The 25,504-nt window shown below is 39.5% G+C and overlaps 1 protein-coding gene across 1 annotated transcript; it reads right to left on the bottom strand.

Annotated features, from left to right (window-relative positions):
• Nucleotides 1-273: 273 nt before the first annotated feature.
• Nucleotides 274-25,206, bottom strand: LOC137787961 (uncharacterized protein C14orf132). Its single transcript, XM_068580739.1, has 2 exons — nt 24,981-25,206; nt 274-2,491 (listed from the first exon to the last, which is right to left on the bottom strand). The coding sequence occupies exons 1-2, from the start codon at nt 25,002-25,004 to the stop codon at nt 2,255-2,257; spliced, it is 261 nt and encodes an 86-aa protein (XP_068436840.1). The 5' UTR covers nt 25,005-25,206; the 3' UTR covers nt 274-2,254.
• Nucleotides 25,207-25,504: the final 298 nt, after the last annotated feature.

The raw sequence follows: 25,504 nt of genomic DNA, 5'->3' as shown, positions 1-25,504 counted from the left end.
GTTTAGCATCAACCTCACCTGGTGGCTTGGCAGCAACTAGTGCCGCCTTTCAGTGGGTTGGCTTCACCAAGATCAACGTCAGGTGATTTAGGCAGTGAGGACATGGAGCTGAAATACCTTCTTGCATCACTGTGAACAAAGCCAACGGTTTGCATTGTTTCCCGTAAACAATTCTTCCCATGACACTTTACGGTCCAGAGGAACTGTTTCTGTGCCTCTTTTGTCAACAGAGAAAAACTCAAATGCATTATTACAGAAATTTTATTTGCAGCATATGTCTTTACAAAAGGAGCATTGTGTATGTGGTTTACAACATGTCTAAATACAGTATTTCTACACCAACCATTTAATAAAAATAACCGGCTTGAAAAGTCCTTCTTTGAACATTGCAGAAGTCATAATAAGACTACATTGGTACAGTTGCTACAGGAAGCAGATATTGTTCTCTGCAGTGTATGGACATTTGAACATGTACAGTATTGTGTTTACGAGACAGGTTCATATCTTTTCACCTAGAGCAGAATGATTGAGTCACTCCTAAATCCCAGAAGAAATAAGTTTGCCAAAAAAGTACCCTCTTTCTATTTCTCTCTCTCTCTGCCTAAATATATGGATCAGCCAGTTTGTCAATAAAAAATAAAATGATTCACTGACTTCAGAAAAACTAAATTATTATATTATTAATTCTCCTATGGTAGCTTTCATTCATAAAATACAATGTAAATAAAACGGTCTCAGCAAAGCACAATTAATTAACAAAGTAAAAAATAAATAAATAATGGTTTCCAGTCATATTTGTGTCAATGCAGTATACGTTTGCTGTGATTTTCTTTGTGTGCAAGCAATTTTTAATGCTCAGAATAAAGAGCACAAATTGCATTAGTGGCTGCAGGTTGATTCTTAAGCTGCAGAGAAAAGTTGTTGCGTCCAATTAGGACAAGGATTAGTTGCCATGGAGACAGCTGCCTCCAGATTCCCCAGTAATAAAAGCAAATATACTAAACAGTGACAAATTGAGACAGCTCGATATATGACTACATTTCATTTCAAAATGAGGCGTCCTCTCCCTCCTCACATTGCTATACATTTATCACAAAGTCCATTACGTATCTGGTCAGTGATAAATTACTTTTGAACACAAACATTTACCCCACAGTATTAATTCTGAGTGATAAGAAATACTTTTACAAGCTGTACTTTTCAGAAAACAAACAAACTATGAAAAATAATTAGGTGCAGTCAGTAATGTAAGCTAAGTCATCTTGTGCTTTTTTAAAATTGTTTTCTGTTAACATCTGTATGTAATAGCTAAACAGGACTCAACAGACCGCAACGATGCAATATCTTAAAATCCCTGGAGAATATTACTCTAAGTATTTGACAATAAGAACATCCATTTCAAACAGGCTGACTTAGTTTTGAACCATGTATCTAATCATAAAGTAATTCATTGTGTGTAATTGAGTTAGCATTGCAGAAATCATTTTTATTAGATTTTAAAAATGTTAGTTTTTGGTTTTCTGTCAGTTAAATAGTTTAGATGCTATGTACACTGATGATGTCCGTGTTTCATCCACCAACTCGTCCTTGAATGAGCTCCTACGTTCAGGGCCTCAGGGCTGCCTGGCATGAACATAATCCCGCCACTTTCTAAATGTTTTAAGACGTACCATCTCCGTTCAGCCGCATAATTAAACAGCAGCGCCCTAAATTGTTAAGCAGCTATCTGGAGGATGTTTAAGATGGCCTGGATCCACCTGAATCTTAAGCCCCATTTAATCTCCATTCTCATCTCTGCATTATAATGAGGGTGTTGTCTAAGGAGAAACATGGAAACAAACTTAGCTCAAAAGAAAAAAAAAACATGTTCCTTTGATTCTTGGTTGAGAGCGCAGGTCTGATGTTTCTGTTTTTAACTAAAGAGCTGTCGGATACAAACGCTACTTTTCAAACTGCTTGTTGAAGCCTCCAAAAAAGGCTTGGTGCTGACGAATGCAGCCAAGTCACAGTCTTCCGCTCTGACAAAGAAATATAGAAGTCTATATGTCATTGTCTAGTTTTACAACTTTCATACCCTTAGGGACTCAAACATATCCAAAAGCCAAGTGCAAGAGAGAAAGAGAGTGAGAGAGAGAGAGAGAGCGAGAGAAAAAAAAAGGTGTCTTTCTACAAAGCTTTGCTTCGCTCAGGGGTCCAAAATTCCGCAAAACTCAATGTGTGTATGTGCGCGTTTGTCTTTGCAAGCATGTATTCATCAGAAGGTGCAGGCGTAGACAACCCCAACCACTACAATATTTCCGATGGTGGCGATGATGGCGATCCATAGCCAGATGGCATCGCTCGACATGGACTGCGACTCATCCTGCTGGCCGTTCACCGAGGCGGAACAGGCAGCGGCGTGGACACTGGCCGAGGAGTTGAAGAGCGAGTGCTCGCCGCTGTAGTCGTCATTGGGCGAGGAGTCCATGAAGGCTCCCGTCATGACTGGGATCTAGGAGGAGGAGAAGGAAAAGTCAAGAGGAAAGTTTACATTTTTCACTTTTTGTTACCCTGCATTTAAAGGAGAGAGTATACGGAGAGAAGTAAAACATCGCACTTCTGGTTTTTCGTGCAAGTTTTGCTTTTCCAATAACTGGCTATTAGAGGGTAGCTACTTGTCCTCTGTATTTTCCTTGTTTAAAATGTAATTAATGATCCTAATTTGAATACTGTTAGACTATATTAAAATTTGACTACTTTTGAGCGCACAACATCAAGAATACAGCATTTCTTCTTCAGAATGTTGCTCCTTAAAGTCGACCTACGGAGAGAGCTTTGAAACATCATCAGATCCAGTTTGACATTTTTTTGTACAATGGGTCATGAACAACTACGGAAAAAAACCCGAAAGAAATCCCAATGTGGGAACATGGCAAACATTATATCTGTTAAATATTAGTGTGTTAGCGTGATATTAGCATTCTGAAGTTGGCGTTTAGCTCAAAGTACTGCTGTGCCAGCATCATAAAGTCGCTAACATGGCAATAATGTTTTAATGACTTTTTTTATTTGGTTGGTTTGCTCAAAAAAGAGCAACCATTAAAATAATAATAAAAAAACACTTTACACTCCTAGTACAGGGAGTACAAATCTGGCCTTTCCCTGACAATCATAGCACGGCAGCTTGTTTCATACAGTCGTGCAGTAGCAAGTCTGAGTGCTATATTAAAAGAAAAGAGAAGTAGCTGCATCACGACATCATTAATGGTTACAAGGTTTCCCACATAGGCATGCACGGTCACACCTTGGTGCGTGTGTGTGTGTGTGTGTGTGTGTGTGTGTGTGTGTGTGTGTGTGTGTGTGTGTGTGTGTGTGTGTGTGCGTGCGTGTGTGTGTGTGTGTGTGTGTGTGTGTGTATTTAGGAAGCAGTGCTTGATTAATATGAAATGAATATTTTAGATGTGGCAAGTGAAAATTATTTATTGCTTGGGACGTTCGGCACCCTGCGTAGGTTAGCCATTCAAGCAACTGAATGCTTTTGTGTGCGTGCGTGTGTGTGAATGTGTGTCTATGGGTATGATTGACGATAAGAAATGATGAGAAACCCGTACCACACTCAGATTGGAAAACAGATTTTGTTGAAGATGTTGAAAGATGATGCTAAAAATACTTCGGCAGAATGAAGAAAGAAATTCGGTCTTGCTTGCTCATTTGCTCACCTTCACTCTCTCTCATCCCCCTCTCTTTCTCTCATATACACACAAAGATGTTAGCACACATACGTCAGGCCTTCCCTCTCAGGGGAAAACACTGTTTTGAAAGCATTCTGCTGCTCTCCGCTCATTGGCCCCCGGTGGTGAATAATGACATGACACATCGTGGTGCACTTGCTGTTCACATGAGCATGATGAAGTCCAGCAACCTGGGTCTCCCCGCTCGTCACCCATTAACTGTTGATTCTTACTGCTACTCCATCTCATATGTACTTTTCATCCATTTACACATTTCTTTATTATGAGCTGATTCATATAAATGAATCATACACATATCCCTTGTAGACGGTAGACTATTTGCAATGAGCATCAATGAGAGTCTGAGACACTGATGCCAAACTACAAATTAACTAATATAACAAAAAAGTGACTGATCACCTCTTAAATTCTTTTAGCTCCTGACTCAAGCCCCTGCTCTTGGTATCATAATAAAAATAAAACTGCAGGGGTGTAATTATCTGCATTTATATTACTGAGCGTATGTAATTAAGACGGAGTACAGCATAAAAGAAAGAATCTCAGAAAAACAACCAATTGATCTTTTTTTTTATTTTACCAATGTATGCCTGTATTCAAGGAAATGCTATTAGGATGAGTGCAATACTCCAATTAATGCACCAGGTGGAGACATAGACCATGTCTCCACCAATGAAATAGGTTGTTCAATGCTGGAGGAATGCGGGTGGAAGTACTCCTCCATGCTGTGTAAATTACAGCTGGAATGGACTCAAAGATGATACAGAGACATTTGAGTAGCAATTAGCAGTATTGATTCGCCATTAAAAAACAATGTTCAAACATAAAAACAAAGTTAAGACATAATTCATGGTTAGTGAAGTTTATTTTATCATTTTTTTTGGCTGCTAGTTCAAAGAGTTTTGGTTGAGAGTGGATCAGACTTATTCCGTTGGAGTCTTATAAGGACATATGTTTGTGTGGGTAGCATTAGCACAATCACTATCAGCACTATGTGTGTATGCACCTTTAGCGTGTGTATGCTGACTTACTTGTTTTGTGTTGAAATTGTGTTTAGTTTAGATAAAATTGGTTATGATGAGCTTTAGGCCGAGCCTCTTCCAATTATGTCTGTATGCAGGATGAATATGTTGCTACATGTTTAGCATATGCTTATTTATTGTTTGTTGTGATGTGCGCAACTGCCCCAGGTCCTTGAGCTGAAGAGGTGTTCATTAAAGTAAAAAAAGTGAATAACAAAAAACAATTTCATTTTAAACTTCCGTGAGGATATTAGATTTGACCAACTCAAAGAAGTGTTGACTCATTAAAAAAAAAAGACATACAGCACATTGTTACATTGAACTATACGATTAACTCAAGCTGGCCAACTAAATAAACATGCTGTTGATTTGATTTCTAATTGATCAAAATCCCACCGCACTGTGACCTGGAGACACCACAATGTTGGCAACCTGCATCCAAAGTTGCATCCATCTTAATCTCCCATTCACTCAGACCATAACTGAAGCTCTCAACCCTGTCTGCATTCTTTATATTCAAATGTTTTATTCATAAGTAACTCATTGTCCACAGGATTGAGCTGTTTTCACAAATGGGGAAGTGTACCATATCAAATGAAGTGGATACTGGGAGTGTATGTAAACATATTCCAGTAGCAAGACTGCATCTAAATATTTGATTTATCACAATTTTTGGCAGGGATGGTGTTGGATGACATGTCAGTAGTGTATCATCATTTTTCATGAGACATTCTCCTCCATCCAGTCATCCAAGCTCACATCTCTCATGTGGTTATTGCGGAACAAGCGGTTAAGTGTTAATGGAAAAGAGAGGAAATAGAGACCTCGGTGAGGAGCATCCCAAAGCATCTGACTACTTATACATTCCATGAAGGTTATACCGTAAGCATTGCTAACAGGAGACTCATGCTCGTGGACATACACGGATGACTTCAGTAATAAAGTATTCTGATGACCAAAGTTTCTTGGAAACCGTACACACATTTCCAGCGTAAGCGTAACTCGTGGCAGAGAATTGAGCCTCCTGACCAACATCATGGTGGTAAATGTTTAAACATTTAGAAAGTGGCGGGATTGGTAGCTCCTCCCATCAGTGTGTGAATGGATGAATGGTTGTTAAAGAGCTTTGAGTGGTCAGAAGACTAGAAAAGCACTCTACAAGCTCAGTCTGTTTACCACATGGTGACTGCCATCACTTAATTCTGAAGGACGAACGTACCATGAGCACAAATCTTCAAAAGGGACTTTTCCAGCAGAAGATGTTAGTTCAAATTAAAGCTATTGAGAAAAAAAAAGGTTAGGGTTCTGCTTCTTTAAAACTACAATCTGAATCTTTACGTTTTTTATTTCATATTGTCGGCATTGAGTGAAATGAATGGGATTCAAAATAAACAACTGTTTCATTCAGTTGTGTGTAGCATACGGAAAACAGCTATCTTCCTTTTAGCAACACCAGAGAAAACCCCTGACTTGCATATTTCACACCTCATTGGCTCTGAATGATGCACCTGTGCAATACTTCACACAGGAAAACCCCAATATATGGAAGACGATACAGTGAAGCTCTGTTCAATGTACAATTCCACCTGCTCTGCTCTCACACCTTTGATTTATTCGTCCCAGCTGTTGCTGCTGGTTATTCGTCGAGCTGTGCCACACGGGTGATCACAGTAATTGTGAAATAGAATGGACTGTAATTGCCTCCTGTGGGATATCGCCACCAGTAAGTGCTCAGTGAAATGGCTTTGGAACAAACAAGCAAAGCTCAAATAAATGTCTTTGGGTAGTGGGGAAACCAAAATATATACCTACCCACAAAAGCACTCAAGCGTCGGCTGTGAGGACGAAATCAAAGCGAACAACTAGTTTTTCCGCACTCAGAGATAATATGAGGTCAAATCCCAAAATCGATACTAGTGTCTTTGTGGAGGGGAAACTTCCAGGAGTTCTCGAGAGAACTAATTGTAACGGAGAAGGCAGGCACAGAGAGGCGGACACCTGCTTTGTGTTCGACTTAATTCGTACAATCAGCAAAAACACACAGCTGTTGATTTTTCCAACTGTCACAACCATCTCTGCTCTATTGACTACGGGCTTTGTCTCCATGTGAAGTCATCTTAGCTTCTTTTATGGATTTTTATCCAGTTTTGGTTTTGAAGTGAAACTTCAGTCATGAAGCACGTTGCACTTTAAGAATCAGTGTTGTATGGTAGCTACTGCAAATGTACTGATTTCAAAGATTTGACTTCTGGATTCATTTTTGGTATTGAAATGAACGAAACTCACAGCTGTTATATAAAAAAGTTCCCTGTGTATCAAATTAAGGACAGTGCTCGCCCTGTTTAGAAAAGGAGTTCACTCTCAAGGGCAAAGTTTTCGTCCTCACCGCACTACGCAGTCGTACTCATGCCTGAAGGTTTGTGCAGTATCTGTTTCATCGTCGCTGCTGTCCAGACGTATCTGTCCCGGGATATCAGTGGTTTCACGGAGTGGGAGATTAACTGTGGCTCATGCAAGTTGGAAAACATTTATGATCACTGCTGCAGTGCTTTGAAAACAACATACTTCTGAAATACACCATGGTTTCCAAAATAAATGTCAGGCAGTATATTTGTCCTTGTACGTTGCCTTTTTTTTCAACCTTTTTGATGCCGCATCGCCACTTTCCCAACAATATTCATAAAAATAATGTTGCAAAAAAAAGCTAATGACTGAGTTCACTACGGAGCCGTGATAATATTGTATTAAACACATCACCCTCCAAACATTAATTGGCCTCTCACAGCAGACATTTTGACATTTTGTTATGGTTGGAAAAGCACAGGTGTTACTGAAAACAGTAGCAATGGCTCAGCTTCATGCAAGTGCCTCACTGAACCTTGACAATGTGACAGTGAGCCAGCATGCACAATACCAGGGCCCTGAAAATAAAGCAGTTCAATGGAATTCAGCCATCATAATGATATTATTTACCTCTGCTTTTTGTGACATTTTTATATGTCAAAATGTTCTCTGAAATAACAAAACACACACACACACACATACACACACACACACACACACACACACACACACACACACACACACACACACACTGATGCTACCAGCTGTGTGTGTCACCTGTAGATTCAACCTGCTGCATTAATGCACATTGTAAACTATTTACCTACAATCTTATTTTAGTAAAATGACGATAATGACTTCTAACAATATTGACTTCTAAGATAATAATCTATGTCAGAAAAAAAGTGTTAGCAGACTCACGGGTCAGAGAAATATCATATTTTAAAACTCCTGCTGTGGTATCACAGTGGTGCTGTAAGAGAATCACTGAACACAATATCTCATGTTTAATTCATGGGTGGACTTGGGAGTTAAGAAATCACTGCTTTTTTTTTTTTTTTTAAATGGCTGCATCCTGCCGGGTAGATGCTTTGCTGATTCCTTTACTGCCCTAAGTAATCCCAAAAATCTGGGAAATAAGGACAATCTCATTAATCCTGTATGTGGTAAATTGGTGGTTTGAAGAAAATAAAGTAGATGCTCCTTTCACAATATAGCGCCGAATTGGTAAAAACAATAGATTTGGTCTGTACCGTACTATACAGTATACACCTAGTGTTTCCATAAATCTGGTGGGAGATTTACAAAGGTTTTAAGGAGGCTTGTTCACCCGCACAGGAATGGTGAGCCCTGCACTTTAAGTCCTGGTTCTTTCTGGTCAGATTTACAGCTGTGCTTTCATTGATTTTCCCTGTCTCAGCAGCCCAGCAGCATTTTTCAATAAATCTTATGATTCAGTCGAACAAATGTAGCCCAAGTGATCCTTGCTTGACACGCATGTCAATCTGTCAGCTCGGTGGAAATTAAGAAGCACAGGGGAAAGTTTATTATATTTTTGGGATATTATGAAGGATAAATGTATCATCTTCATGCTTCTTTTCTCAGTGGTGTACTTGACCTCAATGTGATTTTCTTCGTTCCATTATCGGCACTCAAAGCAGTACAACAAATAGGAGAAAATACATAAAGGCATGTCAAATAATATTTCTTTAAAACATGACAAGTGGAGGTAATACTGCATGTTCACCTCTGGAGCTGATGCTACTAATTAGCAGTTGCGTGATGACTTGAGAGTTAATATAAAACTAAACTCGTCAGCAAACATTAAACATTAAAATCCACCACAAACAAAGAGTGGTTTCATATTCCTGCCAGATGATTACAGAGGCAGGAATTTCAAGTGACAAGCAGGAGTGAAAGGGGCTGAGGCTGTGTGTGTGTGTGTGTGTGTGTGTGTGTGTGTGTGTGTGTGTGTGTGTGTGTGTGTGTGTGTGTGTGTGTGTGTGTGTGTGTGTGTGTGTGTGTGTGTCTGCAAAGCTAAAGTTTCTATTGTCCGAGCATCTCACTCTTGACATGCATATATCTGAGTCTTGCTCTGTGACACGCCAAGCTTTAAAGAGTTAGTTCACACAGGAATAAAGACAGAAATCCTGAAACCAAACATGACAACTGTCATTGAGGAGGGCGAAGGAATAAGTGGAGCTGGAAAGTTGAAAGACTTTTACATTTTGAAGAGTCAAGATTTTATCGTTATTCCTTGCAGGTGCATCAAGATTTTCTCTCCAAAAAAAAGGAATTAAGAAGCTCAGATCAAAGATACAGTGTCAAACTGTCAGCTTTAAAAGTACTTCCAAATGTTTTCCATTATTTAGATGACTATATTGGTGAATATCTTGTCATACATTACAAGAGAATCAAAGATATGCAACGCATTTCCTGAGGCATCTTCATTTTTTAAAAGAAATCATGGCGTTTAACTCCGTTTACAGGTTGATAAATGATGAAAACGCTTCTCTCACAATGCCAAATCCCTGCACTACAATAAATCCCTGTTTTATTTCAACATATGTTTTACTTTACTCATTAACCATTCCCACCTTTATTTTGAGATACTTGTCAAAATCTAAAGAAAAAATGTTTTTCACCAAAGCCTGGGGGCCATTTATTATTTATTGGAGCAGATATTTTAAATATTCATACACTGGATTATGTGCAGCAGCATGTGTTCTATGGTACAGTTTACACCAAAGAACACGTCATGCTATAGCAAAAGAGATTTCCTCGTGTGCAATGTCACACACCACTTCAAAATCTCCATGCAGAGCTCATGTATTTTACATTGTGAGCAATTTCAATTAAAACACACCCAGTAGAGTCACATGTTAGATCTCACATGTTCATGGCTGGTAAGGAAACTGACTTTATTCATGGCAAAATCAGTTTTCTGATGAGACAACTCACAATATAACTGCAGTTTTATACTGAACTCGAGAAACATACTCCGAGGTTTCATGTTTTCTGATTCACCATCAACATTTTCTTCTCATTATCTGTGTAATTTTCTGTCTAATCTTAATGTGTACCGTAAATAATATTATAGCAATGAAGAGGCGAGAGTCTGTTATATGTATATATGTAATAAAGAATTTAAGGGACTTAAATTCAGGTGCAGTCACATGTGAGGCTTAAAATCCCTGTGCAGAAACACATTTGTGAAATATTTGCAATATTTCCAGAATTCTAAAATGTATTCTCATCACAACCTAAGTTATGAAATAATCAATTGACAAACAGAATGTCAATGAAAAACGATGCAAATAATTATTTGATTAAAAAAACACACATGCCATTGACGTGGGTGCAAAATATGGATGCGATTCAGGTAATTGTCATGCACCCCCACTCTGAGGAGAGCCTCTTCCTGCAGGAGCCTGCGGGAGGAGTTCCTCATGAAGATTCAGCTCACCTGCGCTGGTGACACACAACACGATGTACGTGTTATGCACGCGTGGCCGTGAATCTCTGTTTGTCTCCTGGCTTAAAAAGCCTGTTGTTTGGACGTCTCTGGTTGCCTTTTGTTTATTAACTCCTAATTAAAATGTGCATAGGCTTAATGTCAAGGCTCTGCTCTTTGTTCATCCCTGGAGTTTTGACACAATGCATTGAATTTAAAACCGTAGTAAATCACTGCTGTAAAATACAGCCAATGTCCCTGAAATCTTTAGATCATGCAGAATGAAAAATAAAAGTACAGCATCGGAGGTTAGAGTGTGAAGGATTTCTCCTCTTTTGAAGTTCAAGAAGAAAACATGCAACATTACCACTGACCCTGCAAACAAATAGGTCAAAAAGAATGTATTGAAGTGAGAAAATCATCTCTGAAAGCAAGCTGGGAAACAAAACAGAAGATCATATCAGATTTTTCTCTGCAAATGGTTGCAGTTTTCTTTAACTTGTCGTGGTTAAATATAGGAACAGCAGCCTTGCTTTGCGCTGGAAATAATGAGAGCAGAGTTGATGCTGTAGTTTGTCAAAATGTACCAATATAAAACCAAACGGCCTGTTAAAAAGATATCTAACTACGCGTATTTTAATTGCAGAAGATTTGTTCTGTAATAAAATCAGTCAAATCATCGTCATTAATAAACCTGAGGGCGGTAATGTATCCGAGGTATCTGAGGTGCCTGAGTGGGTAAAAAAAAAGATCACCGTGCTCTCATTTTGTATCTGCTGGTGGCGTCAGCTGCTCCATCCATGCCTGCTCATTCACGGTGCAGCACAGATACATTTCAGGCGAAGAGATGGAAGCCCTTAATTGAATCTCCACTCATGTAAGACTTTGCTCAGGGTGAGGTGCAGCAGGGTCGGCCCTGCTTCGCACCTTCTCTTACGAGGCAGAGCAAGCAGAAAACACCCCCATGGGAAATAAAAAGCTCTCCTTTTAGCCCGACCACCAACTAAATCTTGTTTTTGCTGCTGAGTTGCCACGTTTATGAATCTAAATCTGGATCACTGTTGAAGATATTCAATATTTTAAATCTGCAATCTGTGTCTCATACAGTATAGAAATAGAAATTTAACAGCATCAAAGTGTCAGCACAATAATATGCTTCCTGCAAAGGGTGATTATATCTAACTGCTTCATAATACAAATATGTTCATTTGCTCTGCAGACTATTTTCAGTATCTCGCTGTTCTGCACGTCCTTTGGTTTGGTATTTGCAAAGAAGAAAGCTACTGTTTGAAGGATGTAATAGATTTAGCTCTATTAATACTGCGGAGCTAAAAGTAGGATTAAAGTGTGTCTTCCTCACAGTTGAATTTGAATAACGACACAGATTGAATTCTATCATCACATTAACAGAATGGCAGCATGAGCATCACAGCCCAACCTCAACTTTACTTCACAACACTTTCCCCTCTCCAAAACAAGAGATCTGCCCTCCTCTTCAACCTTTAAGGTTTTGTGTGCTAGAGCTCTCGTTGTTGTCTCGCGTCTCTTTAGCTTGTTGCGGTCCGACCTTTTTATGACTGACCTTACAACTCGCCCTCATCTCAAGGAGGCAGAAAAGTCATCTCCTAAAGAAGTGTAGCAACTCGTGTTCACTCTTTCCTTTCTAAATGACATTTTGTATCGTAACTTTTTCACACTTATCATCTATATAACTTTCTTCCCGTCTGCACTCATCAACAGAGCGCCGGACGCCCACTGACTCTGACTCCTTCATCTCCAGGACAATTAGACATTTACATATCCCTGCACAACTCTTCACTTTCATTATACCCCTCACACTTAAATAACCGACTTATTTTAACGTGCTCTTAATTAAAAATACGTTTTCACATTTATTTTTTAATTATGGCTTTTACTATTGCACTGTGTTTATTGTTATGCACCAATCCCCGAGCCCAATCCCTTGTATGTGCAAACGTAATTGGCAATAAACCAATTTTTGCGGCTTTAAATGGCCCCCGCAGTATATGTCTTTCTCAGCTATGATCTTCTCGTTGTCAACAACTAAAGTCCAACTTCTGCTCGCTAATTTTGCTCAGAGCAGTTGCATGGGCCATAACAATGACTGTAGCCCTGGGTTTCTTTTCAGCCACAGAGGCGTCTGCTGTTACTAATGAGACCCTTTCTTCTCCATCTCTTGTGTCAACTGGGTTTAGCATCAGCACATAGACGTTCTGCTCCTCACCAACCCTGCGTTGAGTCTGTTCCTAGTTTTACCATTACCCCAGTGTGATGTCACTATGATAAGATCGCCTCTACACTGTGTCTCCACCTTCTCTTTGCCTGTGTGCACATACTCTCTCTGCTTTTCACCATTGCTGTGCCCAAACCGTTCATTCCAGCCAACCAGCTGGAGGCCGTGTTTGGTCTTCTTGAAGATTGGCAGCCCATTATTTCCTTTTTCTGTTGTTGGTAGAACTACAACAAATGTGCCATCAGGGTGGACATTGCTGATAGGTGTTCACATAATATGAAAATCACCCACACGTCAGCCTCGTGTTTAACTCTCTCTCCCTAGATGACTTGCTGATGACTGCCATATCTCTGGTCCTCATCTCCAACCTTATTACAGTGTTTTTATGTGCTTTCATCTGTACAAGGCTCCGTCAATACACGTGGCCCATCCCACATGGAATGGTGAGTCCCGAATGGTGCAAGCGCTTCAATCAACCACTTCTCCGCTTACGGCTTGTGGGTCGTGCCAAGAGGAGAAGTGGGATTCATCTTCTCCGTTTTTTCCTCGCCTTGTTTTTTACTTTGACTACTTTGACTGATCTTTTCTGCCTGCCCGTAGCACCCTCTGTGGGATGGTGTGTTTGTGTGTGTGTGTGTGTGTGTGCGTGCGTGCGTGCGTGTGTGTGTGTGTGTGTGTGTGTGTGTGTGTGTGTGTGTGTGTGTGTGTATGTGTGTGTGTGTGTGTGTGTGTGTGTGTGTGTGTGTGTGTGTGAGTGTATATACACAGTGTGTACCTGTATAGGTCACACAATAGTTGTAATAGGGATAATACTAACTTCGTAGGGCATGTACTATATACAAATTCAGTGTTAAATACAGTGTTAGAGTTATTGTTATCACACTCTGGGAAGCTTCTGCATCTTTTTTTTTTGATGACAATTTGTATTTATGTTTTTCTGTACCTCTCTCCTTAATATGCTGACTGATTAATCTGTGTTCCAGAGTTAAAGTGATCTGCATGACTCCACATACCATTAAATATTTACATTCACATGTATAGTATTTGGCAGATGCTCTTATCCACAGCGACTTGCACTGTAGTGCTGTATCTTTCTGTACTGTAAGGAAACTCCACAGGGAAATGTGACTGAAAGGTAGCAGGAGTGATTCAGAAATTATAGCCAGATGGAAGGAATTTCTCTCACTCCATCTTCCACATACATCATGCATTGAAAACACACACACACACACACACACACACACACACACACACACACACACACACTGTACTATGTAGACATCATTATGTGCTTACTGTTCTGAGTCTGTTCAGTGCTTATTATTTGCCAATTTTTTTTATACAAAATTCCCAAATCACAAACTTTGATACAAACACTGAGCCGACTTTAGAAGACCTGCAAATTGGAAACACTCATTAAGCAGCATCAGCAAACTTTCTCCACTAACTTCTCTTTAATCCTTTTTGTGTGTGTGTGTGTGTGTGGAATAAATGTACTGCACGTTTGTTATTAATAAAAAAAGCCAAAAACTTTTCTGATCAGCCGATCAAACACAGCAGTCTTTCTTGTTGTGCATTGTGTGCGCGTCAACCCGTTCTACAAACCTCAACTATTGCGGCAGACCCCTCTGAACCCTCACTCTTTCTGTCAAATAAAAATGTAGCATAACACTTTCAATTCCTCAGGGCCTTTATCCCTGTATTGTATTTTTTTTCCACTCTATTTTTTACATATAAAAAATCCCTTACAATTATTTCCCCCTTGTTCTTTTCCTCTCTTGTGTAATAGCCTGCGAGCAGCTGCCACAAACGTGCAATCTCATGGAGAAACATGATTAATTATCCCTTCTGTTAAAGCTGGATCCCACAGCCAGACTCATTCCAAGCAGGTTTTAACTATACATTTCTGTTCACAATGGAAAAATTAAGATTTTTTTTTTACGTATACTCAAACGTTTCTATGCATATTAAAAACTGCTTAGGTTGATGCAGGATGACATCACCTGTCAGTGCATATTAAGTCCCATTTCAGTCTCGTGGCACGCCGTGATAGAGTCACTATATTCTATTTATTTGTGTAGATGGGCACGAATTAGCCAGAAATGTCTACCTCACCTAAATGTCCCAAACTCGTCAATTTACAACAACAACAACACTTCATGACACGACTGGTTTTGAACAATGGCCTCGTAGAAAGTCGTTTAACCAATCCACCTCCCTTCCCTTAGTCTTTCTCTGTGTTTAATAGTCTGTCACTAGCTCTGTCCTTGCATAGTCACGTAGATGCCTTTTAATTTAATTAAAGTGTGTCCACCACGGAGAAAGGATCCTAATTGACTTACCATCGTCACTGTTTTTGTGGTGCCAGCACAGAATTTGAACACATTAAGCCAATAACCAGGTAAGTCGTAAGCAGGTCGTGGCCATTTCATGTATTTCATGAAACCAGGCTGTAAGCCATGTTTACTCTTCTTGGTTCAATTGTAATACGACAGTGTATGTTGTTTTTTTTTAACTGGCTATTTATCTCAGCCTATATGATGAAGTTAATTCCGTTTCTTTAATTGCATTCTCTATATACACGAGATTTTAGAGAAATTGTGGCATTCACCACTTATCAACACATTTGATAAGTGGTTGTCATGATTTGGGGAAAACAATTAAATTGAAGTTTAAATATGATACAGAAATAAAATAAGATCTAAGACAAACTTAATAACATTCTGTTTACTATAGTGCAAACTTTTTATTGCCTTATTTCGGCACTTAAACTAGTACATTTCAGTAGCAGTTAGAAAATCTCTCGGATACCTCACAGATACAAATAAGGTGTCCAGGATAAGAAGAGGAAAATGTCCTTGCATAGTTTTTGTTGATGCCAAAATATGCTTGTTTGTTTCTTTGGTCTGTACGTTCTCATCAGCATAACAACACAACTGCTGTAAAATTGAATTAGCATCTTACAGCTTGCACTGGTGTAGCTGCTACAGTACTGTATATACCGCTGCAGGTTGGCATCAGCATTTATGAATGGTTGCTGTATGTATTTTCCCTGTGGGAGAAGGAAGGGGGGGTGGGGTGCATTATGAATTTGTCACGCGAGTGCCATGTTGGCCTAGTTAGTGTTTTCAAATACTGTAACAGTTCAGCATGTGCTCCCTGACACTGCTTGCCCTCAGTCTTGAATTAATTTGATAATCACAATTTGTCTATGTGTCCATCTATTTAGTGTGTGTGTGCATGTACAGTGTGAGGCATTGAGAAGAAACAGGTTTGGTAGTTTATGGATGGCGCAACAAAACACATGTGCGCAACAGCAAAATCATATGTGGATTATTCCTTTGCAAAGAAAAAAATCCCTGTTCGTATGATAACATATCTTTACATGCACAAACACACACACACACACTCACACACGCATGCACGCACACACACACACACCCACACACACACACACACACACACACACACACACTTGATCTTGAGGGCACTGCATTCATTGTTTAGGGCCCTCTGTCCACAAATCACGGCCATAAATAAATATATGTCTGTGTCTTTCACACTCTGGGATGAATATACAATATATCACAGGTTGAAATGAGGTGGGTACCAGGAGACAGCGCTTTGCCTGTACATGTGTGCGTGTTTGTGTGTATGCTGTCGGCATCACATAAAAGCCACGACTCAGGTGTGAAATGCATCAATTACAATGTGTTCAGTCGTTGATTAGTAATAGCAGCAATACACAATAGAATTTGCTTCTAAATGATCCAAGTGTTTCAATGTTTTTTTCTTTTTTTTACACTTGAGTGAGTAAATGGTAATCCCACACAGCATCGACCCTCGGGGTTTGTGTAATGCGTACAGAGTAGCTGTAAGCCCAAATGAATATGGGATGTACTGCACAACAGAGTGTTGCGCTGGACCACAGGTTGCAACACAAGCTTGATACTCATTCACTCACTTTGACTGGAGCAAAATGCCTGAAATTCTAGCAAAAAACTCATAAGGTAATGTTTTGTAAATAGCTCAAGGGTGCATCATAATGCATAAATAAGATTGGTGCATTGATAGGACAGAAACTATGGTGAAAAAACATTATGTGAAGCCTATTTAGCTCAAAACACACTGACGCGTCTGCATAAATAGCTTCAAGCTCCAGCTGCAAATTGATTCACAACTCCTTGTAAGCAGCATAAAAAATTCAACATTTTCAGAAAAATCTAAGTTAGTGTACTTCTCCACCACTCATGCATACCAGCGGGCATTTCAAATGATTTCCATACGTAATACAACTGACTGTAAGTGCCTGATTCATCATCTGGCCATTAAAGTTGCATGCACCCGAAATGAGAAGGTCGCAGTCAGATTTGTTTCATATAAAACATAATAAGAGCTGTGGAGCATTAAGCGAGGTAAGTATTAAATGACAACAATAGGACTGTAAATTAGATGGTCTAAAATATCAGCAGCAACACATTATACTTCAGCTCAGAGGACAGGTGTAAAGTTACGTTTTGAGCAGTTCATCAGCAGGGAAATTTAAACTTGTCCATTAGTGGGCTAATAATCAGATTCCTATGACACAAGAAACGCAGACTGAAACGCAGCGAGTCCTCCTAGGAATGGAGTTACATAATCTAATATAAAGAGATGCTGTGTAGATTTAGTCTGATTGTTCCCGAGCTCCATGCTGAGACTGTCATTGAAGCATTTAACACTTGCCTTGGACTTCAAACTTAAGATGTTCCTCTAATGAAACCAGTATTTCTTGGGGAGTGAAGGTGCTTTATGTTATATAACCTCAACTTCTTTGCAAATCGAACAAGTGAGTGAGAGGAAATGAAGGAGAAAAAAGGCTAGTCCGAACATCATCATTAGTTTCAGGGGAGCTTTCTTTGAACAAAGCCCAAGGTCAGACTCAAAAGGTAAGGCCTGGTGAAATGGATCAAAAGAAAAGCAGGTTATTATAGAGGCAATGTTTGAAGCCACTAGGGTTTTAAAGCTGAAGGGCGGAAAATGACATAAATTGTGGAAAAACTGCACAAGAAATCCTGTTGTCCAAAAATAGACAATAGACCAAAATAAACTAAAAGCCCCTCTTTAAATTATGTCTGATGAATTTCTGTTCCAACCAACAAGATATAATATTTGTTTCACTCTCTGTTCTGTAGTTACAGGAAATATTTACTAAATTGCACACAGGGATGAAACATCTGCTGGAAAACTAAAAAAAGCTGTGCTGGAGACTTCCTACATACCATGATCATAGGGTTTTATTACTTTATGCTAGGCAAGCTAATGATTAATAACATGCTTAATAATGAGCTCAATGAATTACAGCAACTGTGGAGATATTTAACTACAATCATTTGTCTCTGCTTCCTCCTTGATGGTGTATAATCAGCTTCTGCCATTCAGCTTTTGGCCAGCCTTCACAAAAGCGAAGCAGCAGCACACTGTTTAACTCCCATGCTTTCAATAAAAGAACCACTTGTGAGCTAGATTTGATGTGCGCTTCAATGTAAAAAAAACACTGTAGAGTGTGTTTAAAAAAAAAAAGGATGAACAGGATGCGTCAATATCTATCAAAATTGAATCTCAGTTTAATTCATAAACATATCAATTCGGGGATAAAGCTGCTTTGAAATGATCTCAGGATGAGTTAAAAATAGATTATTTATATGAAAATATATAATTCATACCTGCTGACTATCAGAGCCATGGTTATATGAGAAGCAGCATGCAGTTAGGGGGGTTAGGTCTATGAGGGAAAGATGTTATTACTTCATACTTGGTTGTCACAGTCCATTAAGTCTCCCTTTCATACTCCCCAGGACTTCTTTCAATATGCCATCACTCATTTCAGGTGCAAATAAAAGATGGGAGATGTTTGCGTCTGCAGTGCAAACATGTTGTAAGCAAAGACACTGGGAAATTACTACAGAGTAATGTGGCAGCTGAGCCGCATAATTTTCATCCCTGTATTCTGTCAAGTGCCACCTAATCTAACCAGTAGCCACATATCAGTACGCCTTGCCCTTAATTGCGGTTGCTATGGCTGTCAGGTTCTTTGTTCTTGCACGACACAATGAAAATGGTAACGGGGTTGGTTACCCCTCAACAGATGGGGTTGTTTGATTTCAGAGAGACACAGACAAAAGCTGGGTTCTTATTTCCAGCCAGATATTGTTAAATCTTTTAGGCTGAAATGACAAAAGACACTCACAGATTTGCTCAGCTACAGCTAGCAAACTAAGCTAACATGTGACGTGCGAGCCCTCAAAACATTAATCCTCTCATTAAATGTGTTGCCTTAAATATATGAGCACTGGACAGGATTGTTATTGCTTGTGAAGCGATAACTGTAGCTTTTCCTTCGTTCTAAACCAGGGGTCGGCAACCTTTTGATATGAAGTGACATTTTTAAAGCTTCTTGTTAATATGTGTGGTATTTCATCTATATGGTACATTAAGTTTAATTATAACGCCAAATCAATTTTTTTTATTTTTCTCCCATAATTAGGGCATTGCAATTATACACAAGCACAGATACAGAATGCTGATATCCTCTCAAATCAATCAAACTACCCTAAATAACAGGCCGCACAATGTCAAAGGCTGTGAAAGAGGTAATTGGACATGTGGATGAGAGGGGACTAAGACATTTACAAAAGACACTCTTGCCCAGTTGTTGATAGTGTGCCATTGGCTAAGCTACTGGGTGCCAACGGTGGCACACATGCCTGAGGTTACCTTCCCATGTTCTATGCTAACATTAGCTCAGAGAGTTCGCTGAAAACAATGCCTCTGACTGACGTTTTAAGGACTCATTTTCAAACAATGAAACCCTGTGAAGAGATGATAAATATCCACTAGTTGGCACTATACTTTATATTGTGCTAAAAAAAGAAGAAGATAGAGCTAACTTTGGTAAGAAGACCAACTGCTTCTTTGGCAAATGTAACGCTATATCTTGGATGATGGCGTTTAGGCTGTTTAGAGTGTCAACTTCTCCAAATCTAATAGCAAGACACAAATAAATAAATAATAGAATAAACTACCATCTAAACCTTTTATATATTCAGTTTTGTTCTTGTCACATGTCCGCTTCATCTTTCAGAGAAATCCCAAGCTTGATAGTCCTGCTGTGCCTAGTTACTGTTGGGTGTTATGGTTGGACAATCTCTGCCTGGGCAAGGTTTTAGCAAACAGTCAATTTGTTTAGAAGGCTGTTTGGCGCCTGCTTCAACAGTTATCAGAGCCAGAAATAGAGACCTGCAGCATCCTGGTGGTTTGTCAATTTCCAAGGAGAGTGTTACAATTTCTAATTTTAACAGGAAGGGATTGAACCTGGGGCTGTTTGTTCAACCCGACTTTCTCCACTATCAGCAACAGCAAGTAACCACAAACTGTTACTTTTCAAAAAAATTTTGTTTTGATTATAGGGAGGAAGACGTAAAAATCAGTCATCCAAAGCAAACCTCCAACCAAAGTAGTATGTTTGTGCTAAATGCTCCTGCCTCCAGTGTGTGTTCTCTCTCTCTAGAGTAAACCATGAAGTAGCCCTGCTGTGAAAAGCAGGCTTACGTCTTCATCACTTGAAGGCTTCAGTACATTCTCCTCATTAAAAGGGATTACTTTTTAACATTACATACTAGCCTTTTGCAGTCCTATTATGTCTTTGAACGCTCCTGCTGGCTGTGTGAAGTCACACATATTCATATTCTCCACACAGAAAACAATTATTCACACTAACTGCAGATTGATTTTTAACATTATTCCACACATTTGAGTTTGATTTATCTGAATAATGATGAACTTATACATGAAGGAATAAAATGTAATGGTTTAAATTTTTAAAAAAAAGGATGAATAACACTGGCATTGAATCTTCACAGAGCTATTTCTGGGGAAGTTACTAAAAATAGAAAGCAGACCTAACAGACAGATTCACCTGCTTTTCGTGTATTTGAAGCATTGATTATCTGTGCGCAAACAGCTCTTTCGATTCGGTTTAAGGTAGCAGTGTTTTTTTCAACCTGTTTACAACACTGCAGGGTCACGAAAGAGGAAAGCATCTGAGGACTGTTGCAAGTTTCTCACAATATAAAACCAATTGCTGAAAGGGCAAACTGAACACCGGAGGGGAAATGAACTCCCAGTGATGAAAAGGATGGTCTGCCATTATTATAAGCCTCCACTTAGAGAAAAGTAGATTTATTCTTTAAACAGGAGAGCCCGGTTGTGAAGAATGCACAGTGAGATAACATGATTATGTAATTGAATTCTTTATGCAATTGAGCACAAAGATGGTCTTGATATAGACCTTGTGGCTGCTGCTTTTTTTTATAAAGTGTGTTTAATAGGAAAATAATCTCATCCGTGAACTATTCAACTTGCATTTCCATATCTGGCTTCTCATCTGCAGGGCAGTTGTGCACAAACATGTCTCTTTCCACGTTGTCAGCCAGTCTTTTTACGATCATATGTCACTTATATGACAGTTCATTTGGTCCAATTGTTTTATTACGACCTTATAATCGAAGTAGCCTTCCCAAATGATATTGCAAACGACAAATACATTCTGGTTGTAACTGGCATTTGTATACTGCATGAGAGTGTGGAGCAGACACCTACGAACTCATCTTCTCTGATGTATTTGTCTTTTTAACACTTATTGTATTGTGCTATCGTGGCACCACAATGAAGCGTATTTGCCTCTCCGGTCTGTTCCTGGTCGTGTTGCTGTGGGTAAATACAGATGGCTATGTTTGTGTTGGGGCTGTAAATCGCTTCCTCCATCTTCATCCTTTCCCTTTCATCTGTCCTTTTTAAGACGACCTGAGATTGACAACCCTATCAGGTAGAATGACTCAAAGCCACAGCTCCCCTGAATAAGTAATTGAGTAATGAGAAATGCTGATGGTCTGTCATGAAAAGACAGATCGTCTAAGGCGAGATTACAGTATGGAAACAATGGAAACAGACCGATCACATTCCATTCAATAGTTAACTTTCCAGACATGAAGGTAACGTAAAGGATATACATGTGCAGATTTCTGTGCTGACATTTCTTTCTCTGCCTTTCCGTCACACACGGGGATCAAATGTCACAAGAATGCAATATTTTTTGTGTGATGTGCATGCACGTGTGTACATGCAAAACTGAGTAAAAGGCCAGGGCCAGTGGGTCACTATGTACTGGATAGACAGAGCCTTAAGGCTTCTGCTTCCCTGTGTGGCAGATCAGATCAGCTGAAGCATCTATGAGACTGGCAAAATGCCCAGCATTGCTCCGGAGCCTGTCTTCAACACATCAAACTTGACCCCAACATCAGTTCGTAACCAGCGAACACCCTGGCTCATTTTCTTATGCCTTAACATCTGTCATTTTAATAATTTGGACCGCGACACAAGGGGCAATAATGTACACAGTGTGATTAACAATCACAGTAGTTGGTCTGGAAAAAAAACTAATGTTTAAGTGAGTTAAAGTTAAACATAAATATTGATATCCATTTCAAAGGAGCTAAGGGAAATTAGTCCGACATTCCTCGATTCAGGCTATTTGAACACACAGAACAAATTGCCTCATTGCCCTTCAGCTTAGTATTCAAAAGCTTCACTGTGATTGTCGCCTATTAATCCATGTTTTGCAATGCTTGAGGATGCCACCACTTTCAGCCTAATGAAGTATGCCCTTTTTCATTTCAAACCAGTCAGGCATTGCTGCCAAATGCAAATCATTCACCAAACACAAAAGCATACACATTGTTCCACGGAGAACTATTAAGAATTGCTTCTGCGATATCATACCCAATCATTTCAGCAAAAAGAAGAGCGGCACATGCAGCAAAACAATGGCCACTCGTAGTACACACATGATGCATTTTTTTTGCTAAATGCCAAGTTGAGTTGCTTCAGGAAATTAAATTCAGAAAAACATTTAACTAAAGAGTTTAATGTGTGGTCTTAAAATACACTGCAACAATAAAGACCAGTACATCCTCTGGACTCCTCATTCTTCATCCTCAGTAACCACGTCCTCTAAGTTAGACTTCTTTAAAAAAAAAACTTTCCCCATCTTTAGGAGAGAACCGTTATGGCAGCATCCGTCATCTTTCAGAGAGAAAGTGATTTGCAGGCGGCAGAGCCACGCTGAGATGAACGGGCAAAAGATCACCCATTGTGAAGTCAATGTTGAAAACTCCGGGGACATTTGCCTGACTTCATTCACAGTCCCCATTACAGAGTGACTCGGGGCACAGGAACGAATTTCACCTCAGTAAAATTAGCCATTAGCTTTCTGATAGAGGTGCATTCTTAAATATGGACTACTGGAGAAGAAAAAACTGGAGGAGCAGCAAGACATAAGTAAGATGTGATGGGGTCATGGGGAACTGGAAGCAAAACCTCATTGGAGTTATGACTTCTCGCTAAATGGCTGTCACCTGCCACCAAAACGGCCGATCCACACTGAACCCGTTGTTGACATCCGCTGCTCACACGTCTCAAGGAACAGATATACTTCCATTTCAGTGAATCAATCGCGCTGATTCGGTGGCAAGTTCATTTTTGTTGCATCAAGTGAAGCATAATCTGCCAATATACTGCCGTATATGTAAACTTATTAACCGCTCATGACACGAAGTCATTTTAATGTTTTTGTATGTGTGAAAACAAAGTAGGACATTAGTGGGATTTTTTTTTGGGTCACCATCTGCTCTGAGCACTTTCACAATCTCATTGTATAGCCTAAATATTAATGAATTAATAAATTAATTACACTGATGTTTCACTCGTGGTGATTTGGTTTCCCCTTTTACTGAACACATTATTTTTTCCGACACATTTGATCTATTTTTGGTTATTTGTAACCATGTTGGACAATCCGTTTTTCAACGTTGCGCAATTGCTTGACTGAAAACCTCAAATATCAGCTTCTTGTCTTCCACCATTACTGACGGTTTGTTTAGCTTGCTGCTGTGCATCCTCATCAGTGCAGAAGGAACTGGCTCCAGCTGAGTGGTTTCAAAACACTGTGGTATTCAACCATTCCCAGTTGTGAATATGAGTAACTGACTGCCCACAGAAAAGGCTGACAGTGGTCTGCCTCCTGCACTGTGCTGCCGTCAGTAAACCTGATTCCTGTGCACTAATGCCCAAAGTTTAAAAAAACCCACAAGAACACAACAAGTCCTTGAAGACACGGTTTCACCATTGTGACATCAAATATGTATCATATTACTCACTACAAGTTTTTACTATGATAGTAAATCATTTTGACTGTTTTGACTTCAAGGTTTCATGCCCTGCTTTTTTTTGCTCAAAATGTTTTCGAGGATGGGAATGTGTTTTTTTTTCTATTTAGGGGGATCAGATTCAAAAACATTTGAATGCATTTGGCCCACAGAACAGCCATTGGCAGCAACATTAACCCCCTGATCCCTTTCAATGGCAGTTGTGCATAAAATGGCAAAGTAGATGGCACCAGACAAACCATAAGCAGCCAGACACTGGGAGAGCGGAGGGAATGATGGGCTGCAATAGAAGCTAATGGAAACAAACCATATGTTCAAAACAGATGCTCAATAACATATGTTGTATCTGGAAGCCAAAATCGATTGACATTAAAATGTATTAATATGCAAAGTAACACAATTATGCCATAAGATATTAGTCCAATCAAACTAATGTAAATAAAATACAACAAAATAGGAATTACAATAAAATATAATGAGAAGTAACTTATAAGTTTTAACGATTTTTTTTTTCGTCACATGTGTACAATGGATTCTGACACGAAATCACACAAACGTACAGCATGTCCACGTCTGATAAAACCACGTTAACTACAACAAACCCAAAGCCATCAATACTTATAAGGGATGACTGTCAACTATTTACTAAAAGACCACTAGAATGATCCAGTAAGGAAATAAAATGCCACGAAGTCCCATTAACGACAGGGAATTGATTTGTTAAGTAAAGCAGAACTACATTTAGTGCGTTAACACATTTAGATGAATTGAGTTCTGACGTGTAGAAAATGTGAAATTGCCAAATCGCTACATGAACTTGTTGACCAGCCACGCCCATGAAATACATGAACAAATGTGATAAAAAGTTCAGACGAGCCAAACATCTTTCGGCGAATTGGAGGAAAGATATCTCACCTGCGCCATGAATGACAGATCCATAGTGTTGCTCCGCTCAACGCAAGGCACTCAACGAAAGATGCAAACGTGCGTAGTTTCTTCTCTTAGTCCCCGACAGAGCATCTGCCTTCTTTTTCTTTCTGAACTCGGCATCCACAGAGCTCTCTGCAAGTTAGGCGGACCTCACGTGAGAAACATGTCGAAGATGGAGAGTCAAAATTTAAAAAAAAAAGGAGAAGGAAGGAGGAAGGAGGAAGAGGTGAAGAGATGTGACTCAAAAGAGAAGCGAGAGGAGAAGCTGAGCAGACGGAGAAATGAAGAGATGTGGCTGCGAGAGACAGCAGGCGAGGGAGGAGAGGAGGCGGCTTTGGAGCTGGACTGTCACATGTAGTCTCTCTCTCTCTCTCTCTCTCTCTCTCTCTCTCTCTCTCTCTCTCTCTCTCTCTCTCTCTCTCTCTCTCTCCCTGCTGATCATTCAGATCCTTTTTTTTGTTATTATTAATAATATTATCTTCCTATTGGGATGGACACTATGTGGACCT

Source organism: Clinocottus analis, unplaced genomic scaffold (genome assembly GCF_023055335.1).
Source record: "Clinocottus analis isolate CAN_PGR_092001 unplaced genomic scaffold, fCliAna1.0.p SCAF_17, whole genome shotgun sequence".
NCBI lineage: Eukaryota > Metazoa > Chordata > Actinopteri > Perciformes > Cottidae > Clinocottus > Clinocottus analis.
Note: the sequence above shows the minus strand (reverse complement) of the source record. Positions and strands in the feature narration are given on the sequence as shown.